The sequence below is a fragment of the Serinus canaria genome, chromosome 9 (genome assembly GCF_022539315.1).
Source record: "Serinus canaria isolate serCan28SL12 chromosome 9, serCan2020, whole genome shotgun sequence".
In the NCBI taxonomy this organism is placed as follows: Eukaryota; Metazoa; Chordata; class Aves; order Passeriformes; family Fringillidae; genus Serinus; species Serinus canaria.
The window spans coordinates 1,057,424-1,080,389 of NC_066323.1; the positions used below are offsets into that span (position 1 = coordinate 1,057,424).

The window sequence follows — 22,966 nt, forward strand, 5'->3', positions numbered from 1 at the left end:
TGTCACTGTCCTGTGTCACTGTCCTGTGTCACTGTCCTGTGTCACTGACACCGCAGTGCCCGGCTGAGCACTGGTGACCCCCATTGTCCCTGGGGGATTTGTGGGATCGCTCCCAGCTCCCTGGGCAGGGCTGGCAGGGGCAGAGCGTGCCCCTAATTACGTTAATTGTTGGTTGCCTCCCGCGTGCGCCGGCCGTGGCACCGTTTGCTCGAGGGACCCCTGAGCAGGGCCCGGAGAAATCGCCCGTTCCCAAATCCTGGCTCTGAGAGGGGCACTGGCACCGAGCGGGCCCGACCCCGGCTCTGCCAGGGGATGTCCCCGCTGCTGGCTCTGTTTGTGCCCTTCGGGTGACAAAGGGCGGTGACACCCGCGGGGATGGTGCGACAGTGCCCCGCTCCAGCCTCCTGCCCTGTCCCGGCCGTGCCCGGCCCCGGGCAGCCTCTGGAGCCCGCAGCCCTTCTGGGATCAATCCTGCCCGTGCCGCCTGCCCCGCCTTCGCTGCTGTCACCGGGGGAAGGATGGACCGGGTGACAAGGGAGGGTTTGCGATAAGGATCTCGCTGTGTCACTGCCGGGGTGGTGACACACCTTTGGGCAAGGCCGGCGCTGGGAAAAGCCCATCGGGGACCTGGTGGCCCCGTGGGGGTGGCACCAATGGTGAGCTGGCCGAGAGGGACCGGCCGGGCTGGCCGGGCCACGAGCGGTGCTTCTGTTCCCGAGGGAGGCTGTGGGGTGTGGGGGTACCCCAGGGGGTTGTGGGGGTCCCCGGGGGGCTGTGGAGTATGGGGTACCCCGGGGGGCTCCAGTGACTGCTTGGGGACCCTGTACTTGGGGACTGCCAGGTCAGGGCAGCTCGGGAGGCAGCAGCCGGGGCAGTGACGCGGTGACAGTGAAGGGTGAGGTCACCCCTGCCGCGGTCACTGCCGTGCCTGGGATTTGTCAGGAAACAGCCTGTTCTGGACAGCGGGATAAAGGTGCCCCAGAGGCCGGGAGGAAGGAACAGCCTGAGCAGGAGCTGATTTGGGAGCTGGGCAGAAGGGCAGGAGCTGTTCCTGGAGCAGCCTCTCAAGTGTCAGCAGCCCGAAGGTGCCAGGGGAACAGCCAGACCGTGCCCCTGCCCACAGGGCACAAACGCTGCTCCCGGGGCAGCCACCCTGGCCAGGGGCACACACAGGGACTCGGCTGTGCTCTGCCCTGCCCGGGGTTTGTTCTGGTGATTCCGAGGCTGTCCAGCTGTGGGATGGCACCAGAGAATGACCCTGGAGTGAGAAATGTTCCTTCCTGTGCCCTCCTCCCGGGAGCCGAGGGCTGCCGGGCAGAGCTCTGCGGGGCTCTTTGGGGAAGTGGCTCCAAGGAAGGCGCAGGCAGCGGGGGTGGTGGGGGAAGGTTCCCGGGGAGTGTCCTCTGAGTGGGAAGGAGCCTTGGGAGGTGTTCAGACCAACGTCCTGCTCAAAGCAGGGTCACCTCTGAGGTCACACCAAGTCCTTCAGGGCTGCATTGAGCCAGCCCTGGGAAAACTGCAGGGCTGGACCTGCCCAGCTCCTGCACAACCTCCAAGCACAGCAATGTCCCTGCGAGGGGTGAAAACCCCCTTAAGTGCAGGACTGTGGTGGCCCAGGATGACACACCCCAGCTCCTGGACTGGAGACTGGGGATGTGACCTCCAGGCTCAGGGCAGGAGCTGCAGAAGAGGGGCTGGAGATGAATGGGACCATAGATGGATGCAGTGAGAGGTTTTTTGGGAGCAGGATGCCAGGGCTGGGTGGCTCTCCCAGAACCTCCACAGGATTTCTGTGGCTCTCCCATAGCTCACCAGAATTTTGCCTGGGAAAAAAATCCCTTTGCTTTCTGCTGGGAGAAACAGAGTGAGATGAGGCTGTGGTGTCACAGCAGGATGGGCACCGCCTGGCCCTGGGTTTCCTTCTGCTGGAGGGGAATTTGGTCCCTCATGAGGGGCTGAGTCATGGGTGGCACAGAGCACAACACACCAGAGCCTCGTGATCCCAGCACCAAACCCCTGCCCAGCCTGGGGGCGGGGATCTTTATATTTGTAGCTTTTGAAGTGCAAATCTGAGGCTCTCACACAGGAGTGAGAACTGGGGGATGGACACAGGGAACATCTCTGGTTGCCTCTGGGGTTCCTCCATCTCCACCTTGTCATCCCCATCCAACCATCGCAGCACATCCTCTGCATTAATATTTATTTTTCTCTTATGGCTACAAAGTCTGTTTTTATGAGAATTATTTCCCACAGACCCAACAACAAATGTCAGGTTGACCCAAGGGTTGTTGTTGCCTCAGTTTTCTTCGGGCTCCCTCTCGTCCAACCAGCCGGGTACAAGTTGTCTCATGCGTAATTAGCCCGTGATAAATCATCTCCTGCCTTCTCCCCGTGCACGAGGAGCACATTCCCATGTGCTGATCCACGCTGGGGTTTGTTTGTCTGTGCACTCCGTGCACTCCCTGTACCTCTGCAGCTCAGCAGGGCCAGCCTCGCCCAGCTCTCTGCAGCTGCAGGCGGGCAGGATCCACCCCAGAGCCACGGGCTGCAGCTGCTCTGGGATGGGCCCCCAGCAGGGCTCATCTTGGGGGACATCATCCAGGGAGGCTGTGCCTGCCCCTGCATCCCTGCCAGTGTCCAGGGCCAGGCTGGACGGGGCTTGGGGCAGCCTGGGACAGTGGAAGGTGTCCCCAATTGCAGAGGGAGATGGGATTTAAGGTCCTTTCCGACCCAAACCATTCCGTGGCTCTGTGACCATTCCATGGTGTCCGTGCAGACAGAGGGTGGATCTGCTGCCCAGCTCATGGCCCAGCCTGGAGCCTGAGCCTCTCTGTTAGTCCGTCCTGGCTGTTCCCACCTCTGCTCTCCAGCACAGCAGGTTGCCCCAAGCCCTGTCCAGGCTGGCCTGCTCGTGCTGCTGCCCCAAGGCCGGGTGTTCATTGAGAGCCCCCCCAAACCCTCTCAGCTGGGTCACAGGAAGGACAGGACAGGGAAGTGCTGCAGTAAATACCACTATGGAATCAAATTGCTGTTTGTTTCCCATGAACTCGGTGTTTGCACAGTCAGACCAAAGGGCTCTGCCTTTCACTCGGATGCAGCACCGAGGCCAAGGCACCCACTGATGCCTCTTCCAGATAATCTCAGCTGGGATCTGCTGAGCTCAGAAGTCTCCTGCTGACAGAGATGTTCCAGGTGCTTTCTGTCTCATTCCTGCCCATTTTCCAGAGCATCAGGCATGGGAAGCACATTTCAGGACTGTCTGATAAAACCACATAAGTGTTTATAGTGCCCACATTTGTACCATGTTCTGGAGGCCATTGTAGTGCACAAAGAGCAATAATTATTGCAGGCAGCAAAGCAGGGAAAGGAGGAATATTGGTTTGCATTCAGGGCACCCTTCTGTCCTGGCCTGGAGCTGCTGTGGGCTGCAGGGGTCAGGCCAGAGGAGGCCACAGAGATGCTCTGGGGGCTGGAGCCAGGCTGGGAGAGCTGGGGGGGCTCACCCAGAGAGGAGAAGGCTCCAGGGAGAGCTCAGAGCCCCTGCCAGAGCCCTTCCTCCCTCCAGGAGAGCCGGAGAGGGACTGGGGACAAGGGATGGAGGGACAGGACACAGGAATGGCTCCCACTGCCAGAGGGCAGGGAGGGATGGGAGATTGGGAATTCCTGGCTAGGATGGAATTCCCAGAGCAGCTGGGGCTGAGTCGGTGTCCTGCCAGGCTGGTGATGAGCTGTAGGACGTGACTCGTTCCTGCTGATCCTCGGGGTTTATCCATGTCTGTGCTGCTGCTCCAGGAGCCGCAGCTGGCCGGGCTGGGTGGGATCACTCGGAGCTGCCCCGCTCCATCCCCGGGGCTGCTCCTCTCCTGCAGCACAGCTCCAATGGCTCATTTGTCACTGATAAGGCTGCGATAACGCCGCCGAGAGCAGCACGGGATGTACAAAAGCTGCGAGGGTTTGTTCTCTCCTCACCTCCTGCCCCTGGGCCAGCCCGGCCGGCCCAAACCTCGGCACTGGTGGTCACTCCACCAGGAGCTCAGCCTGAGCTCCTCCGAGTGTGCCAGGCAGGGACAGGGAACGTGGTGAGGCACCGAGGAGACTGGGACACTGTGGTGCCTCCGAAATCCTCATCATCTCCCAGGCCAGGATGCAAGCAGGGAAAAGGCAGGATTCATCTCCCTGACTCTCAGGGAGGCAGCACCAAACACCCCACTCCTGCCTGGAGCATCCACTGTCCCTGGAAGGGTTTGAGATGTGGCCCTTGGAGATACGGTTTAGTGGGAATGGACTCAGCTTCTCCAAGCCTGGCTTGGAAATGCAACATGAGCATCAGCTGCTCCTGTGAGCTCTGTGCTGCCGGGTCGGTGTTGCAAACATCTGGCAGGCCGTTGTTTGTTTGTTTTTCCACCTCACACACATTTTCGTCATTTCTGCCGGGGGTGCTCCGGGGAGGCCGCAGGAAGCCAGTCTAGCCAGGGCAAATCTGGGCTTGCTTTGGGAGGGAAGTTGGGAAGAATGAATATTTGCCCTGTGGCATCAATTTCCTGTCTAGCATTCTCCAAAACGCAGCTGGAGAGGGCCCAGGAGCACAGATGTGTGTGTTGTGTGCCTGGCACCCTCCTAGCAGGGCTGGGAAGGAGCCTTTGCTCTTCCCCTCCTCCTGCCAGAGCCCTTCCTCCCTCCAGAATTCCCAGAATCAGCACTTTGCTGGGGAGCTCCTCTCCTCGGGAAACACCAGTGCATTATTCAGTTTAATGGCCCATGTGGGAAAATGCAGATGCTGCCTCGGGACACGGAGTGATGCAAGGGATGGGTTGGGAAGGAGGGGGAGAGAGGTGGGGCCATTGCTGGTGATCCCTGAGCTCCCTGGGCTGGGCAGGCACCCCCACACTGCCTGAGCTTTAATTGACAGTGAATTTTAATGATCTCCTTCAGGAGGCTGAGGAGTAGTAGCTCAGCGCCATGTCCACTGCTGGCATCCTGGTGGGATGGGAGGGCACAGGAATTGCTGCTGGTTGCTGTAGAGTTACAATAATGACAAAAAAAACCCACCCTAAACCTGATTTATTTTAAATGTGCCTTGTCTATGACTGAAATTTTGTTGTGGGCTTCATGTAGAAGGCTTTTGATGCCTCAGGTTTGGCGAGTGTCAGGTTTTACTGGATCACAGAACATCCTGAGTTGGAAGGGACTCACAAGGTTCATCGAGTCCAACTTCTGGCCCTGCACAGCACAATCCCAACATCCCAACGTATTCCACCTGATCACATCCTATGATTCCCACAAGGACAAACATCAGCTAACAAAAGCTGGCTTCATGTGGCCCCAAATGAAACCTCTCATCCACATTTTCACCTTCCTTCTCGTGAAATTTATTTGAGAAAGGCTTTCTTTGTCACTTCACAGAGCGCTGGCAGTTGTTGGTTGTGGTTATGGAAATGCTTTATTTGAATAGTTATGGGAATGAATTTCAGCTGAGGGCTGGTTTGGCTGCAGCCCCACCCAGCAGAGCTGGAGCTGCTCTGGCAGCCCTGGGTGGATGGCAGCGGCCCCAGGAGGCTCAGGGTCCAGCCGAGGGCAGTGCTCTGGGTGTGAGCAGAGCAGGCTCAGTGAGGAACACAGCAGATTGCCCAGATTGGCCCTGCAGGGCACAGCCCCGGGGGGATGTGCCACATGGCTGTGGAGCTCCCCATGGCTCCTGACACCGCATCCCGCCCGCAGCAGCCGCGCTGGCCTGGACGCCTCGGGAGCACCAACTCCCTGCAGCCTCCTCCGGCCCAGCTGGGATTTGTCCTGATCTCCCCATCCTTTGTCCTGATTGTTCTGATCTCCTCATCCTTGAGGGCTGACGGAATCAAAAACCCTGCCTGGTTTGGGTTGGGAGGGACCTTAAAGCCCCTCCTGTTCTCCTCTGCCATGGGCAGGGACACCTTCCCCAGACCAGGTTTTCCTGAATTTAAACTTTACTTACAAATCAAATACATGCTGAAATTCAAGTGCTCCCTTGATACCGTTGTGGGTTTGGATTTTATTCCTCTTTTCCTATTAAGTCATGTGCTGTGACAGCATAAGTAATGTGACTGAGTGTCTTTGGCAGTCTGGTCATCTGCAATGTGTCTCGAGGCTTTTGAGGGGGGGGGTAAAGCCAGAAGAGCTGTAGCTGTTGGACTGAGAGAAGCTTGGGAAAGGGGATCAGTACCCGGCTGCACAAATAACTTGATTTTTTCCATCTTCCAGGGTCTGTTTTTCTTTTGCTGTGTCTCTTATAAGGCCAATTAACACTAATGGGAGTTGTAGAAACAGACCCTTACAGGAGGACCTTGTTAGCTCTTTCTTCCTGTGGTTTTCATGCTGAGTTGCTAAGTTTTATGGATTAGCAAGAATGCTAAAAGATATGGCAAAGCAATGCTGGCTATTGCCATATTGAAGTGCTTACTGAGTGCCTTTAATGAGTCAGGTTTGGGAATGGATTGGCAGGTCCAGAAGTAACCAGACCTCTCGAAAATCCATACCAAGGCAACCTGATCAGCCAGCTGTACAAATATCCCACTGACCTCTTCCTCCCAGACAGCCTAGTTCCTGAGGAACTCTGTTTCCAGGGGAAAACCACGAGAAATTCCCACAAACTTTGCTTTCCCAACCTGCCAGGGAGGGAGGGAGTCACCCCCGGGGGCAGGCCCGGGGGATCTCCTTGGCTCAGCAGTGCTGCAAGGATTGCTGATTTCCTGGGATAACTGCGAGTCCCAGCCATCCTCCATCCAACTGAGCTGGGATTTTTGTGGGTGTTGTGTATTTAATTCAGCTGTGAGAAACCTACAGCCCCTGACATCACTTCCGTGGCCTGGGGATGTTTGATTTTTCCCACGTTATGGTGGGATAATGAGATGTGTTTTCCTGTGTGGTCTCCCAAGGGCCCTCCGGCAGTAAAGATTCTTCCCTGTTTCTTCTTCTCCCTGTGAATTTGAGGGAATGCAACAGCTGAGGGACCTGGGTTGTATCAGAATGTGAATTTGCAGGTCAAAGAGTGAAATATCTGAATTTCAAGTCTATCCATGTGAATTAATTATCAGGATCACGGGATAAATGAACGTGGTTGAGCAGGAATGACAGAACTGTGATGGAGAACACGGAGGTTGGGAAACGCCCTCCTTTTGAGAGAGGCAAGTTTTGGAAATCTTAAAGAAATGTAGGATTTAAACAGAGAAATGTCCCTGTGCAGTAGCTATTTTGATACTGCCAGCTCACCTTCCAAGCCCTGTTGTTTTGAAATGAGTTCTCGGGGTTGAATTTAACATCCTTGCTTTCAAAAACCCAAGCACACAAAAGGACAAGGTTTCCTTTCTCGTTTTTACTGCTGTTTCCAGTCCAGCTCTGTAATGCTATTTTTAGAACCCTGTGTTTTAATGCTGTGGCATGAACTGCTGGGATTTCCCCTGGCTGATATAAAAGAGAGGATCTGCACTTTGGTATTAGCAGTCAGCCAGGAAATCCGTGCCTGGTGCCAGAATTGGGCCTTCCTTCATAAATCTGTATTTATTTTCATTTCCTTGAGCAGCGGTGACGTGCCAGATCAGCTGTGCTGCTGTCCTGACACATTCTGGAGTGCCATGGAGCAGGGGAGGCTGGGCTGGGATTTGCCTCTGATTCACTGGGGACACACACAGCTGGGAAGTGCTGGCTTTCAGGGAATCGGGGATGGGACTGTGTTCTGATCCCATAAAGAACTGGCAAAAGGCACTTCCACAGGGAGCTTCACATAAGCTTGCAAACATAAGTGATCAGTCCTGCCTGGCTGCCCTTATCACCTTGACAGAATTGTCTGTTATTGATCACAGATTTATTACAAAGCAGGAAAGCTGTGATCCAGTGGGCTGAAATCAATGGAACAATCCCTGGAAGTGTCCAAGGCCAGGCTGGACGGGGTTTGGAGCACCCTGGGATAGAGGAAGGTGTCCCTGCCCACTGCAGGGTGGAATGAGATGAACTTTAACACCCAAACCATTCCATGATTCTATTCCAGAGATCTGGATGCTCTTTCAGCTTGGCCTGTCTGATCAAACCTCTCTTTCAGTGTAAAATGAGGATTATTCTGCCAGTTGATCATTTCACCATCCCTGAAGGTGTCTGAGGAAGGCCTGGCATGGCCCTCAGTGCTCTGGGCTGGGGACAAGATGGTGATTGGTCACAGATTTGGTCTTGGAGGGCTTTTCCAGCCTCAATGGTTCTGTGATTCTATGATTCAATCCCCTTCCTGTGCAGGCTGTGAAGGAAAAAGGCTCTGTATAAATAACATCTAATTACGCTTCTTTTTGGATCCAAATTAATTCCCATAACTCCCGTGTCCTGTTGCTGGTCCCTTCCCCTCCACTGGGAAGGTTTTACAGGGTAAGGGTTATGTGAAGCACTTTCTAAAGTTCTATTTTTGAGAGTTCTGAAAGGTGACACCTGTGTGGAAGTCATTGCCATCCTTAAAATAACTGGGGTGGCAGCTCTGGGCACTGTGACATTGGTGGTGAGCAGGGACACACATGGCACGGGGGGAGTGGGACTCGCTCTTATCAGGGCTTTAGAGCACCAGGTACCATGGAGCTTAATCCTGACAGGGCTTCAAGGTGTGACAGCTCGATAAATATTGAATGTGCCCTTAATCTCGGGGTGGGGAGTGCTGTACCCCCAGCAGGAAGTGCTGATCCTCCCTTTGTGAGTGCAAGATACTACAGCGAGTATCTCCCACCCTATCGGCCCAGATATGGGAAGTGTACTCAGAGGGATATTGTGCAAAGAGCAAACAGCAGCAGGGAGAGCTTTTGTTCCACAGGCACCGAGCCAGGTCAGCAGGTGACACACTGTAGAGCTCCCAAAAGTGCAGGCTTGGAGTCAGATCTGACTTGGTCTGGAAAGGGAGGTTCTCTCCCCAGAAAGGGAGGCTCAGTGTGGTGCCCTTCCACAGAGGAACAGGGAGAAGGGAGAGTGCAGGGACAGTGGGACATGTTGTGAGCTGATCCCAGCACTGGGCACCCCAAATCCTGCTGGGGGATGTGGCTGTCACCCCGCAGAACAACCTGTGGCCCTTCCTCTCAGCCCTGGAAGAAAGGCCAGCAGGTAAAGGTCAGGGAGCTTAGAACTCTGGGTTCTGCAGGGAGACAGCATGGCTCGTGAGGGGAGCTGCAGTGTGGGATGCCAGGTTGGCTGTGTGTGGTTTCCCGTGGCGCAGCCGTGACTGATGCCCTGTGACAGCCCGTGCGTGGCGCCTGCTGCTCTGCTGGTGCAGCTGGGGACTCTGTCACTTCTCACCATCACCACACGACAGCAAGACTCTTTGGGAATGAAATTTTCTGCCATGAAATGGGGGCTCACGAAAGCACTCACTGCAACCCCTGGGAATGAATTCACTTTTACTTTATCACAAAAAATGGTGAATTCTGTAGTGCACTGTCCCTGTGTGGGGTCCTGAGTGGCACCTTTGGCTTTAAGCCATCAGCTGTTGCACTTTAGGATGGACCCACAGAGTGTGGCAGCAGCCTGAGTCCCTGCAGGAACCCCAGGTCTAGCCTGAGCTCCCAGCAAGGCTTGGTCTTGCACACAGTGATGAGATCCCAGAATCCCTGAGGCTGGAAAAGCCCTCCCACACCTTCAAGTCCCAGCTGTGCCCGATGCCCTCCTTGTCCCCAGCCCAGAGCACTGAGTGCCACCTCCAGCCCTTCCTTTGACACCTCCAGGGATGGGCACTCCAAACATCCCTGGGCAGCCCCTGCCAAAGTTTAACCCTTTCCATGGGGAAATTCCTGCTGGTGTCCACCCTGAGCTTCCCCTGGCACTGCTTGAGGCCGTTCCCTTTGCTCCTGTCCCTGTTCCCTGGAGCACAGCCCAACTCCACCGGCTGTCCCCTCCTGTCAGGAGCTGTGCAGAGCCACAAGGTCCCCCCTGATCCCCCTTTTCTCCAGGCTGAGCTCCTTCCCAGCTCCCTCAGCCCCCTCACAGGACAGACTGGGATGCAGGTCGTTGTTGCCATTCCCTGGGAAGCAATTCCCTGTGACATATCTGGGCCACCTTTGGTGTGCCCTCCCTCGTACCCTGGTGGCTGCAGGCTGGGGCTGCATCTCCTCCCAGCCCTCCTGCACCGCAGCATCCTGTGGCAGGGCCAGGTTCTGTGTGAGCTGGGGACCTCTTCAAAAACCCTCTGGCAGTGTGTTATCACCATGGTGTGTCACCACGGCTTCCAAATGGTGGCTGCAGGCCACCAGAGATGGGGACAAAGCTGCTGGTGCCATGTTGTGTAAACAGGAAGAAAATCTGCCTGTTCCCTCGGTGACTCCATGGTGACCAGGAAACACTGGCCCATTTCACAAGCCTCCCCTGCCTCTCACGGGTCACACACATGGCTTGCTTTCCCCAGAGCCACGGACACCTCTTTGTTTGCCTTTGACAACTGAGTCACAGCTGCTTGGGCTGGAAGGGCCCTTAAAGCTCAGGGACCCCTGGCAGGGAGTCCCCACTCTTGATCCCAAACTCATCAACAGCTCTGGGCCTTCTGCTGGCAGCTGTGTCAATAGCTGCTCTTCAATAGCTTTTATTTGGGATAAATCACAAAGAAGCCTAAAGATTTTAAAGCAATTTAATCTAAAATCTTATTTCTTAAACCTTTTAGGATACTTTGAAATAGGAAACAGCTTATGGAAACCATCACGTGCTGACAGATTCACAGGAATGGGGGCAAAGTTTGTGATGCTGGGCAGTGCTAGAGGAGCCCCAAGACAACCACCCTGAGGGGTCTGCAGCTCCCTGTGCAGGGTCCTGTTGCAGAGCCCTCAGAAAGCAGCCAGCACGGCAAGGTGGTGGCTGCTACAGCTCCTGCACCTCCCTGGGCTCCACAAGCTGCCAGCTCAGCTGGCATCGAGCCACAGGTCACTATGGGTGTCCTCAGGACACTACAGCCGAACTCTTGGTCAGGGCAGTACAGAGGGCCATCCTCTGGCCATCACCTCCCCCAGTACCCACCTTCAGAGAGCAGAAATAACCATTTGCACTTCAGTAAACATTATCTCCATTTGGATGTTAGCTGCAGTCTTGCCCTTGCTCCTTTTGAAGTCAGTGGGTTTGAGAAATGAGGAAACGGGTTCTAAAGCAAAGCAAGAAAAATCCTATCCCACCTTATTTTCATCCCAGTTCCGCACATATAAGGGTAGGGCTGCTTCTTAACAAGTCTGTTGTAGCAACAGCCTGCAACCAACACACACGTGCTGTTATCTCTTGGTGGGAGATAAATTTACATTGTCAGGCCATGCCATGGAAATGCAACATTTGCATTTTCCTGTCAGGATGTGCCAGGACGCTGCAGGGCAATCCCGAAACAGGAGCTGGGCACTAAGGTGAGGTGGAGGAAGGAGCAGCCTGACCTCCTGCCAGGCACGGCATGCTGCTGTGTCAAAGGGGATGGAGAGGAGCCCAAGCAAAGCTCCAGAGCTGTGTCACCAGTAAATATCATAACACAGTCTCAGGGCTTGCAAAGACTCTCCTCACTAGTCCTTACTTGTTTGGGTATTCCTGTTCCCTTCACTGTAGGCTGGGAGACCCAGGGATTGTTTTTGCATGCTGGATCTCAGAATGATGCACACACACTGATCTTGCCCCTTGGATTTAAGTGAGCCCCACCATCCTCTTGAGATGTTCCATCCTCTAAACATCCCAGCTTCCTTTACTTTTCTCTTTATCTTTTTCTGTTTTACAGTGACTCCACAGTTCTTCGTCACTGCCTGGTGTTTCTTCCAGTCGCTCACCAAGGCTGTAACATCTGTCTTGTTTCATCCATCCTTGTCCCCTTCCAGTGGGGAGGGCTTTGTGTGCAGTTTCTGTTTTGGCAGGATTTTCAGGTTTGGGGATTTTTTTAAAGCCAGCAGTAGAAATGTTTCGCTCCCTCCAGCTCCTGTGTTTAAATTAGGAAAGAGCAGATTGCTGGTGGCTGGGGGGAACAGGGAAGATTGATGGGGTTTCTGTGATCCCATGGGAGTTCGCTGGCAGGCTCCTGGGAAATTGCTGAGTCCTGCACCTCACCCTCATGGTAACAGCTCTGTTTTACTTGAGGAGTCATCAGGAGTGCCACCGTCATTGTCATCCAGGAGCATTAGGAGATCTTATAGCTATGCCCTTGAATGCCTTAAAAATAGAGAACAAAACCTCCTACCCCTCTGTACCATCTCCCAGGGATTGGGCTTTTGCTTGGACCTTTTGACAGGAGAAGAGAAACTGGCCTCAAGCTGTGCCAGAGGAGGTTCAGGTTAGACATCAGGAGGAATTTCTTCATGGAAAGGGTTTTTCAGCACTCCAAAGGGCTGCCCAGGGAGGTGTCCAAGGAATGACTGGATGTGGTACTCAGGGCTCTGGGCTGGTAACAGTGCAGTATTTGGTCACTCAAACGGTGGATTCCATGATCCTGGAGATCTTTTTCAACTCTAATGATTCTTTGATTTCCTCCCCAGATGCCATCCTGCTGACTGGTCTGTGCCCTCTGCCCCTCCGTGCCCGTTCCTGACTGCCAGAGCCGCCTCTGTGCTCTGCATTCCCTCCTCACTCCAGCCCTGTATCCCTGACGCTTTTCCTGGCACCCTTCCAGCTCCTCTTGCTGCCAAGTCAGACTCAGTACAAGCGTCTTGTATTCCCTTTCAAATCCTTTCCTATCGTGGCAAATAAACCCACTGTCCCCCACGCACACACTCCTGATATTATCCTTGACAGCTCTTCACTTCTGGCACTCAGCTGCTGCTTAATCATATGGTTTCTTTGTCTGAGTCACCTCATGTGCTCTTGCAGCCAAGAGCTTGTCTCTGATTTGGCAATGTCACGGCAGGAGCACATCCCTCGGGATCCCAGTGCTGCCCCGCATGTCCCACTGCCACCAGCACGCTCCTCTGTGCTCTGCTCCGGGCCACATCAGTGCCTCTGAAGAGCGAGACCATTCCCTCCCCTCTGCCCTCCCGCACACACCACCAACACCCCGCTCCACCCCGCTTTCCCTGATTTTATCATTTCCCTGCTGCTTTGCACAGTTTCTGTTCTTAGCACAGAGCGACCTGCCTGACCTTGACTCCCAGGTAGCCCTGGCGCTCAGATCCCTTCTCCAAACATCCTCCCACTGAGGCCCCTCTCCCCCCACACCATCGTCCTTATGACATTTGCAAAGAGGGGGCAAACGGAGCAAACCAAACAAACCCAGCAACTACCGCTGGAAAAGGGGAACCAACGCGATGTGCAGGGAGCACCGGGAATAACCTTGCTGCCTTCCGAGCCCTGTCCTTCCCCTGACCCCTCCTGCCGCACGTCTGCTCCGTGCTGCGGGCCCGGCAGGGGATCCCCCGCTCCTCCCCAAATCCCCTGTGTACCTACGGGGCGATAACCGAGCTCTGCTCCTCCCTAGGAAAACAATCGGAGCTTCCCAGAGGAGCTGTTTGCAGACAACGCTGCAAAACCGCTTCCCCGCACCGCTCCTTGTAGCCAGCAAATGTAAGGGCAGCCTAAAGCCAGAGGGCTGGGATAAAAGTTGGATTTCTCACTGTCCAGAGAATGCTGCAGGTATGGACACACCTGTTCACCCTCCCAGCCCCTCGGCCGGTCCTGCTTTGTGCGAAGAGGGTGTTGGTGTTTATTGCCTTTTTCCCCAGCTGGGCACTGGCACGGACTTTGCTCCTCTGGGCTGGGATTTCTAAGCAGCGGGAGGCTTTCCACGTGTGTTTGAGAAGGTACAAAGCCTGCCGGAAAACAATGGAAATAGCTGCCTTATGACTGCTGCGTGTCACGCACTCGGTTCTTGCCCGCCCGTTTGTCCTTGGAGCTGCTCGCGCCGCCTGGAACCTGATCCCGAGCGGTGCGGGGCGCCGGGGCTGGCACGAACACCGGCACCGTGCCACGGGCACAGGCACGGCCGTGCTCCGGCCTGGCCGCAGCTCGAGGCCTCGGGCAGGGCTGACCGACCCCCTCAGCCCCCCGGAGCCACCGCGGATTTGTGGAGCGGGCGGTGGGCTCCGTGAGGAGTGGGGGGTTTGTGGGAGCTTCCTGCTAGGAGGAAACAGCTGCTTCAGAGCTGAGTGCTTCTCCCGCGCTCTGCTTCCCACAGGGCCGCTGGCCTGGGAGCATCCCTGCTGGCTCAGCATGGCTCTGCCAGGTTCTTCCCACCTGCAGGACAGGATCTCCCCTGATCCCCTCGGACAGACTCCCCTCAGCCTTCCCAAAGGACAGGCTCCCTCTGTGCAAGCTTCCCTCAAACCCCAAGAACAGGATCTCCTTTATTTCCCCTACGATAGCCTCCCCTCAGCGCCCCAGGACTGGATCTTCTCATCCTGAGGCTCCCTTTTGTCCAATCTCTTTCAGGTCCCCAAGCACAGGATCGCCTTCATTTCCTGCAGGACTGCATCCCCTCACCTGCTCCTCCAAGGACAAGCTCCCCTCAGCCCCGCCAGTCACTGGATCCCTCAGAAAACTCTGAGACAAGCTTCCCTCATCCTCCCCAGCACAGGCTCCCCTCAGCCCCCCAAACACGGGATCTCCAAGACTGGATCCCTTCAGCTCCCTCCGGCCAAGCCCCCTCCAGCCCCTCCTCAGCGGGCACAGCCGGGGGAGCCGGGGTGCAGCAGCAGCCTCCGTTCCCCCGCCCCTCTCGCCCTGCCTGCTGCGTGCTGCAGCCCGCCTTCCCCCCGCCCTGCCGCGCTCCCCCCGCTCGCCGCCCGCGGTGATCCGCGCTGAGCTCACGGCCGCGCCTCACGACACCCCGGCTCGGCACGTCAGCCCCGCCATCGCGTGAGAGCCGCCGCCCGCCGCCGCCCCCCCGCCCGCCGCCATCACGCACGGCGGGAACAGCTGCCGGCACGGCGCGGCCAGACCCCGCTCCCAGACCCCGCTCCCAGCCAAGGCGGGCTCTCGCCAGCTCCTATTAATGCAGATCTTAATTAATGACCCCCGCGGGGGGCGAGCCGCCCTTCACACGCAACACGCACTCCCCCCGTTCGCCCGCGCCTGGCGTGGAAGCACGAAGAGGTTAAAATGGAGGCGGGGGCGTGAGGCGGCTGCCAAGGCGGGATTAGCGCGGCTCGGAGCTCGGCACGCAACGCGGGACGGGGCACGGCGGCCACACGCGAGGGACCCGCGGTGACACGCGTGGCACCGCCGTGCAAAGCCGGGGGGGAGAAGAAGGGCGCCAGGAGCCCGAACGGGCACACCGTGCTCTCCGTCTTCCCCCCGGCTTTGCATCCCTCTGTTGAGACAGCACTTATTCACCCATTTTTCATTTCCCACCCCCCCCCTTACTCATGCAATTTTCCTTTTTTTCCAATAAAGCTTTTGTTTCTGTCCCCTAAAATTCACTACTTTCTTCAATCCAACCCCCCTTTTCTCCCTATTCGTCTCCCAACCTTACTGATGTTTCACCTCAGAGATGGGTAGCGCATAAATTAAATTAAAGTCACCTAGGATTTTTTTTTTTTTTCCCATGGCCCATCCCCAGTTTTGTGTGTGTGTCCCTAAATTACGGGTTTGGGGGTGTATTGTTTTATATAAGGCTGCAGGGAATGCTTTGGGGATGTAGGAACTGCTTTGGGACGTAGGAATTCCTTTGGGCAGATGGTCCCTGCTGTGTGATAAAGCGGAATCCCAACAGGGACTGGGTTTTGGAGGAAACAGGAACCCATCAGCGCTGGAAAGAAGGGCAGAGAGTGGAATTAATCCCGCTGAAACTGCCGAATCTCGCTGCCAATCCTTCCCTGATTTATTTATTTTCGTGACTGTGTTCGCTCCAGTGGGTCTCACCGGGAGCTGGCGGCTCCCGGTTCATCCCGAGGTTGAGCTCGTGCCTCGGGTGTGACACGCAGATGACCCGGCTGGCAGGGCCGGATTTGGGGCGGTGGGGACTAATTGGGGGTGTCAGGGGTGGCTTTGGGGTGTCAGAGCCGAATTTGGGCTGGTGGGGCTGAATTAGGGGTGTCAGATGCAGGTTGGAGTTGTCACGGTTAAATTTGGGCTGTCAGGCTGGCTTGGGGGGGCAGAGGTGGTTTTGGGGTATCAGTATAGAATTTGGGGAGTCAGGGACAGGTTTGGGATGTCAGGGACATTGGGATAGCTTTGCGAGTGCAGTGACAAATTTGGGGTGGCAGGGCTGAATCTGGGATATCAGGTTTTGGCTTTGGGGTGTCAGGGTTTGACTTCGGGGTATTGGGGGGGCTTCGGGGCGTCCGGGACGAATTTGGGGTGTCAAGGCTTATCTTTGGTGTGTCAAAGCCGAATTCAGGATTTTGGGGCCGGCTTCAGGGTGTCAGAGTCGAATTTGGGGTGTCAAGGTTTGGCTTTGGGGTGTCAAGGCCCAATTTGGGATGTCGGTGCCAGCTTCGGGGTGTCAGGAGCGGCTCTGGGGAACTATGTTCGGTATGTCAGGGCTGGCTTTGGGGTGTCAGGGGGATTTTGGGGCGCATTTAACCCCGATCCTGCGGCGAGCCCGGGCCGCGCTCCCCTCGCCCCCATCACCTCAGCCCCTCTAACGCGCACGCGCCGTTGCCGCGGTTACGGCGGACGCCGCGGCCACAAAATGGCGGCGGCCTCCGCGCTCCCCCCGCCCCTCACGGGTCCCCCGTGCCGGGACCCCGGCGGGCCCTGACCCCCGAGTCCCCGCCGCTCCCGGAACCCCGAGCCCCCGCCGCTCCCGGAGCCCGCCGCCCAGCCCGCGGGAGGCCATGGAGCGGCGCGGCCCCGTCCACGCGCTGCCCGAGGAGATCCGCAAGGTACGAGCTGTGGAAATGCCAGACCCCAACACTCGGAGCTCCTGCAGCAGTTCAGGGATGTTGCACAGGCCTGTGAGCACCGGTGCATTATCTGTACATTTTGGCCCTGGGTTAGGTTGGGTGTTGGGTTTCCTCACTCTTTGTGCGGTGTAATTACAGTAATTCTATAGGAGCCCTGCAGAGGAACACCTGAGTCTGTGCCAGGGCTGTCACTGCAGGTGAGTTTTGGGGAACATCTCACCCCGTGCCAGGGCTGTCACTGCAGGTGAGTTTTGGGGAACATCTCACCCTGTGCCAGTGCTGTCACTGCAGGTGAGTTTTGGGGAACACCTCGCCCCGTGCCGGGGCTGTCACTGCAGGTGAGTTTTGGGGAACATCTCACCCCGTGCCGGGGCTGTCACTGCAGGTGAGTTTTGGGGAACACCTCGCCCTGTGCCAGGGCTGTCACTGCAGGTGAGTTTTGGGGAACATCTCACCCCGTGTCAGGGCTGTCACTGCAGGTGAGTTTTGGGGAACACCTCGCCCTGTGGTGTTCTGCAGGTGAGTCTCAGATTTCCCCTGTTCTGGCGTGTTTTGCTGCCGGGAGCTCGGAAGGACTGCAGAGCATGACATGTTCCAGAGGAGTATCAACACACACGGGGACGGAACATTCCCCTTCCTCTCCCCTCGTGTCTTTGTGTGTTCTTTTGTTTGCGAGACAGATGATTGCCGGTGTAACAGCGCTGCTGTTTGTATGGCTCAATTTAGGAGGAGGCTGCACTCAAGTGGAACACGAGTCACTTTTTGTAACACTATCAAGTTTTCACTCTGGCACTACAACACCCAGCTGTCCTCATTCCTCGGTCTGCAGGTCATAATTGACAAGTCATTTAAAAGCTCTGTGTACTCAGCCTGGAGAAATTCTCCCTGGCTTAGTCCAGGAAACTGTTCAGACAATTTCTGAGATGATTTCTGGGAAATCAAGCATGGGTAAGATAGACAAAGAAAGGGAAAAGGAATATTTAGCCTTAAAAAAAAGGGAAGAAGCTGTGGAACACTTTCATGAACAGCTGAACAGCTGCTGAAGACTCATGAGCAGCTGTTTTGTAGCAGGAAGGATCCCACTAAGTTAGTTTATTTAGCAGTTAGTTTTCTAGCCCCAACGGGGTAGAGTGGTGAGCAAAAATCAGTGTAAGCTTCTCACAGGAATGGTTGTACCAAACTGTTGAACAAGGGAATCCTCCTGGAGCTGGTTACTGCTTAACATTTCCTTTAATGACTTAAAGCTGCAGTTTGGTGGCACTTGAGCCTGTTTTATGTTGGGATCAGTTCCTGAGGCAGTTCCTGCTCCATGTGCTAGGCGTGTGCTGGCACAAGGAGGGAGCAGCAGCCAGGGCAGGCACAGAAAGGCAGTGACATGAATTCTGTCAGCAGCATTGTCAGTAGCTGCTGGTTACTGTTGAGCCAGGATCTTAGATTACAATAAGCAATACGCTGGTGCCAGTGGGGAAGGGGTGTGAGCACTCTGGAAACAGCATTAAACTCCATATTCTTAGGAAAAATAAGGCTTTTAAAATTAATCCAATGCATCAATACAAAATCCATAATAACCTCTTTGTCAGACTTAACAGTCTGAGGGCTGTAATCAGGTCATAAGCAGAATAATATGAACAAAGGGATGTTACACAGAAAGAATCTGTTAATGTATTGATAGTTTGAATATCTCCATAATTGTAATAGGAATCACATGTGCAACTTGGGTCTTTTGTTTCCCTCTCTCCAGGGCTGTTGAGGTTTCAGTTCTGAGCTGCAGGCTTTAAAAATAATGACATGGCTGATGGGAATTTAGAAAAGAGCAAAAATAGTAAAGAGCTTTAAAATCTTCTAAGAAAGGATAACAGAGCTGGGCTTGCTCATTCTGGAAAATACCTGAGGGCACAGTAACTGCTCACAGGAGGTGGTGGTTCATTTCCAGGTACAAATGAGTCTTTTCCTCACATTTCTGGATGTGCTTTGGTTGACTATTCTGAAACTCTGGAGCAGCTCTCCCAGGCTGTTGTGGAATTCTCCCAGTGGGATTATCACTTCAACTTGTCCCTCGAAGTAGAGGATGGGACAGGCAATCTCTGGAGATCCCAGCAGTGCTGGGTACACCTTTAACAAAAACATCCGGTGCAGAGGACGCAGGATTCAGATAAGGACAGACTTCTGCTCCTGTCCCATCCTCCTCGTGCCACGTGTGAGCCCCACGGCAGCGACAGCCCGGGGTTTGGGATGAGAAAGTGTTGGGGTTTGACACATCCTGTGCTGTTGCTCATCTCCTCCTCAGCTGGCTGGTGTTGTAGCTGCAGCATCCTTACAAGGCACTACAAGTCATTCTCACCATTTCCTGTCCTTGTATCTCCCGTCCTTTCTGCACACATGTGCTCATTCCCTTCCCGTTCTCTGCTGCCCAGATTTTATGGCCTCTCCTTTGGAATTTCCCTGACAGCCAGCTCTCCCCACGGCCGGACGTGTGCCAGCTGTGGTTTGCTGTGCCAGATGGAACACGTGGGGCTGGCTGCAGGGAGCCTGTCAGGCACCGAGGCTGCCCCGAGTGAGGGATGTGCCCTGGGCTGGCATGGATGGAGGGATGGATGGAGGGATGGATGCTGGAGGTTGGATTGTGGCACTCACAAGGCATCCAGGAGCTGCCTCACAAGGCAGGCTGCAGAACTCTCGTTTTTCTCTCCTTGGAGCTGCACAAGCTGCTTATCAAGGTTTTATTTTAAAGGAAGTTTTAGTCTAGAGGGAAGGAGATTTCTCAGCATTTTGTTAAAGGAATGATGTAAAGGGACCTTGGTTCTTCATGTTCTGATCTATTTTGCCTCAGAGAACTGTGTAAAAACTTTTGTGCATCCCTGCTTTCTTCTTTCTCTTATTCCTTCTGCTCTCACACCCTTTTCACAACATTACATGGAAGGAGATTTCTCAGCATTTTGTTAAGGGAATGATAGATGTGAAGGGACCTTGGTTCTTCATGTTCTGATCTATTTTGTCTCAGAGAACTGTGTAAAAACTTTTACATGCCCCTGCTTTCTTCTTTCATTTCTTCTTCTGCTCTCACACTCCTTTCACAGCACTGCATTTCACATTCGTTGCAAGATGGGTGCTAAATGAAAAAAGCCAAAATCAATAGGTGAATAAATCATCTACATGTCTGTTATTAAAGTTTATAGTATTCTTTTGCATTTATAGTTGCATACTTCTTGGGAACTAAATGTTAGTAAAGATGGAAATCATTAAAATCAGGCTTTTAATGCCTACTTTTAATGCATTTACATAGAGTTTCTGCAAGCAAACTCAGCCTGAGAGGTGTCACAGAGCCCAGCAGGGTAAAGAAGGGAGCTAGTGTTTCCTTGACTCCAGTGTCATGGATGTGTATTTTTGGGGACTGGTTTTGTTGCTTGGTTAATGTTTTATTTTGGTTTAATTTTTCCTCAAGGCTTTTATATTTCACCTTGGTAGTTGTTTGTTGCCAGTGGTAGATGAATCATTTTTTGTGCCTTTGGACTTTAATTAAAGTTCTGTGGGAATGGAGGGAAATAGAAGGGAAGATACAGCTTTGCACTGAGGATCTCCCTGAAACAGGAAAAAGAACAGCAACAGAATGACCCAAGTCCTCAAAGCAGCAAACACAGTTATATTTAATTTCATATTTTATTTGGGGAAAAAAAAAAAGCTTTGTTACCATAAATCATAAAATTAATAGGGCCAAGATACCCTTAGAAATTGAGAGTTGTCTCAGGCCAGGAGCTGAGGCCGGGCAGGAAGTCCGAGGCTGTTCCCCATGAGGACAGAACGTCCTGTGGTGTCCCCAGAGTATCGGGTACACCACAAGCACAAGGGGTACTCAGAGCCTCTCCACGTGTGCTATAGATTGAGCACAGTATGGGCTCTGTATGAGCCCATCACAGCAGCTTTCCCTTCCCCTGCTCTCTGTGAACCCCCGGTGGGGTTTTCCTGTGGAAGGTTCTGGAACACGGAGTTCCAGCTGTGGCTGGGAGCCCACGGGCATGTCCTGTCCCATCCACCAGGCCAGCACAGCTCTGTGGCCTGGTGGGACGTGCTGCATTGGCACCAGCAGGCATTTAAAAGCAGATAAATTTCCAATTTGTGCCCCCAGATGAGAGTGGTAGAATGGCAGAGCCCTTTTCAGCATCCTGCTGGCCCCCTCCTTCTGGATTCTCCTGGAGGTGATGTCCCCAGCTGCTCCAGTGCCCACTGAGGTTTTCAGCACTCGGCTGTGGAATTGGTAAAGTTTGGGTGCTCTTGGGGTGTCAGGCTCCTGCTGTGGGAGTGTTCTGAGTGCTGGGGAGTGCTCTGGAAATGGGAGAAAATCCTGCAATGGTTTGGGTTGGAAGGGACCTTCAAGTGCCATGGCAGGGACACCTTCCACCATGCCAGTGGCTCCAAGCCCCAGTGTCCAGCCTGGCCTGGGCACTGCCAGGGGTGGTACCCAGATGGTTCAGGCTCTCCACTGAGGACACTCCCCACCCTCTCTAGGCACTATAGCCAAGCTTTTCTCATCACACCAAGGCTGTGTTCTCTATATCCAAGGTTTTCTCACAAAACCAGCGTTGTATTCACTACAGCCAAGGTTTTCCACCCTTTCTGCAACCAGTGTCCAAGAGTGCTGCTGGAACTGGAGGGACTGGAATCTGCTCACCTCCCACGCTGGGTTACAGCCAGGAGGGGCTTCCTGACAATCCCACCTACGGCTGCAGAGTTACTCAGGCAAAGCTCTGGTTAACAATGGGCTAAATCACCCTTTGTCTGCTGTGTTTTGTCATCAGCTGCTTCGTGGCAGCACGGGTTGGGTTCTCAGCTGGAACGTGCCCTGACACATCCCAGGGAAGGTGGGGAGCTCAGGAGGGGTGCTGGCCCTGGGCTGGTGTTTGCAGGCTCTGGGAGTGTGACAATGTTCGGGTTCATTATTCTGCTTTCCTCCAGGCTGCAATAGATTCAGCTACCTGAGCTCCCCGAGTTATTGCCTGTCGTGACACAGGGGTTTTCCCAGGGCATGTTTTGGATGAAGCAACCTTCTGGTTTTACTCCCAGCCTGTTTCTCCACTGTTCATGGGTTCAAAGCAAGCACAGGGATTTTTATTTTGCAACTGTGATTTTATGAGCAGGGAGAAAATAATGATGTGAGCAGTGTGGCTCAGCAGTACCATCTGTAGTGCTTTGGGGTAGATGCTGGTTGAAAACTTGGCTTATAATACACTTTTCTTCTTTTAAAAGAAGTGAAGTTTCTACTGAGACCTTTCAAAAATCTTTCTTTGACTAAGGCAAATATAAATTTCAGTCTGGTACCTCCTCCTTTTGTATATACATCAAAAAGACTCCCCTTTCTTCCTCAAAAATCAATGGGGTGGTTTGAGTCATCATTTCTTTTTGTACAATAGGGATTGACTGGTGTGTCAGAAGAGGGACAGACAGCATGAGAAACATGAAAATAATGTGGGAGAGGAGTGAAACAAAAAAGAAAGTAAAATTGGGTAATAAGGTAGAATAAATCAACATACAGAAATAATTTAAGACCACCCAGCTGCAGCATAAGGATTATTTCTTTTTTCTTGACTTTTATGTTTTCAGCTACAAGTTTAATTTGGACAAATTCAGAGTTTTTTGGTTTTGACCAGTCCTTGCTGAAGCAATCTCAGTCCTGACAGATCCACCAAGGGAGCAAGAGCTGTGGATGAAGGAGCAGGGGGTGTTGTGAGGAATTTCTCCATGGAAAGGGCTGTCCAGCCCAGCCCAGCTGCCCAGGGCAGTGGTGGGGTCCCCATCCCTGCAGGGGTTTATCAGCCCTGTGGCCGTGGCACCTGGGGGTGTGGGTGCTGTGGGATGGTGGCACTCCATGGTCTTGGAGAGCTTTTCCAAGCTGAGCAGTTTTAGGGTTCTGTGATGGGTGATCCCTGTGCTGGGTGCTGTAACATCAAAGCCCTGCCAAATGAGAGAGGAGCTCACTCTTCTAAACAGGAATCCAGCTCTCCATCCTGGGATGTTTGTGGGTGGAATGTGAAATTCCACAGGAGAGGGGTGGTGGTGCACGAGCTGACGCACCCTGGAGTTATTTGGTCAAGTTCAAGTGGTACAAATTCCTGTCTCATCATTCAAAAGGCTAAAAATGGTCCAGACCACCAATTTCTTTTCTTTTTTTCCTTACAGCTTATGCTCTACAGATGAAA

The 22,966-nt window shown here is 54.1% G+C and overlaps 1 protein-coding gene and 1 long non-coding RNA gene across 2 annotated transcripts in view; both read left to right on the plus strand.

Moving 5' to 3' along the window:
• The first annotated feature begins 606 nt into the window (after window positions 1-606).
• Window positions 607-14,660, plus strand: LOC115483965 (uncharacterized). The gene is made up of 3 exons (XR_003944705.2): window positions 607-656; window positions 13,409-13,563; window positions 14,359-14,660. It is a non-coding gene; the product is annotated as an uncharacterized LOC115483965 (long non-coding RNA).
• A 2,046-nt stretch (window positions 14,661-16,706) lies between these two features.
• Window positions 16,707-22,966, plus strand: part of LEKR1 (leucine, glutamate and lysine rich 1) — a 36,520-nt gene continuing 30,260 nt past the window's right edge. Inside the window, exon 1 of the mRNA XM_050978171.1 lies at window positions 16,707-16,754. Coding sequence (XP_050834128.1) covers window positions 16,707-16,754 — 48 coding nt within the window. The remainder of the gene's footprint in view (window positions 16,755-22,966) is intronic.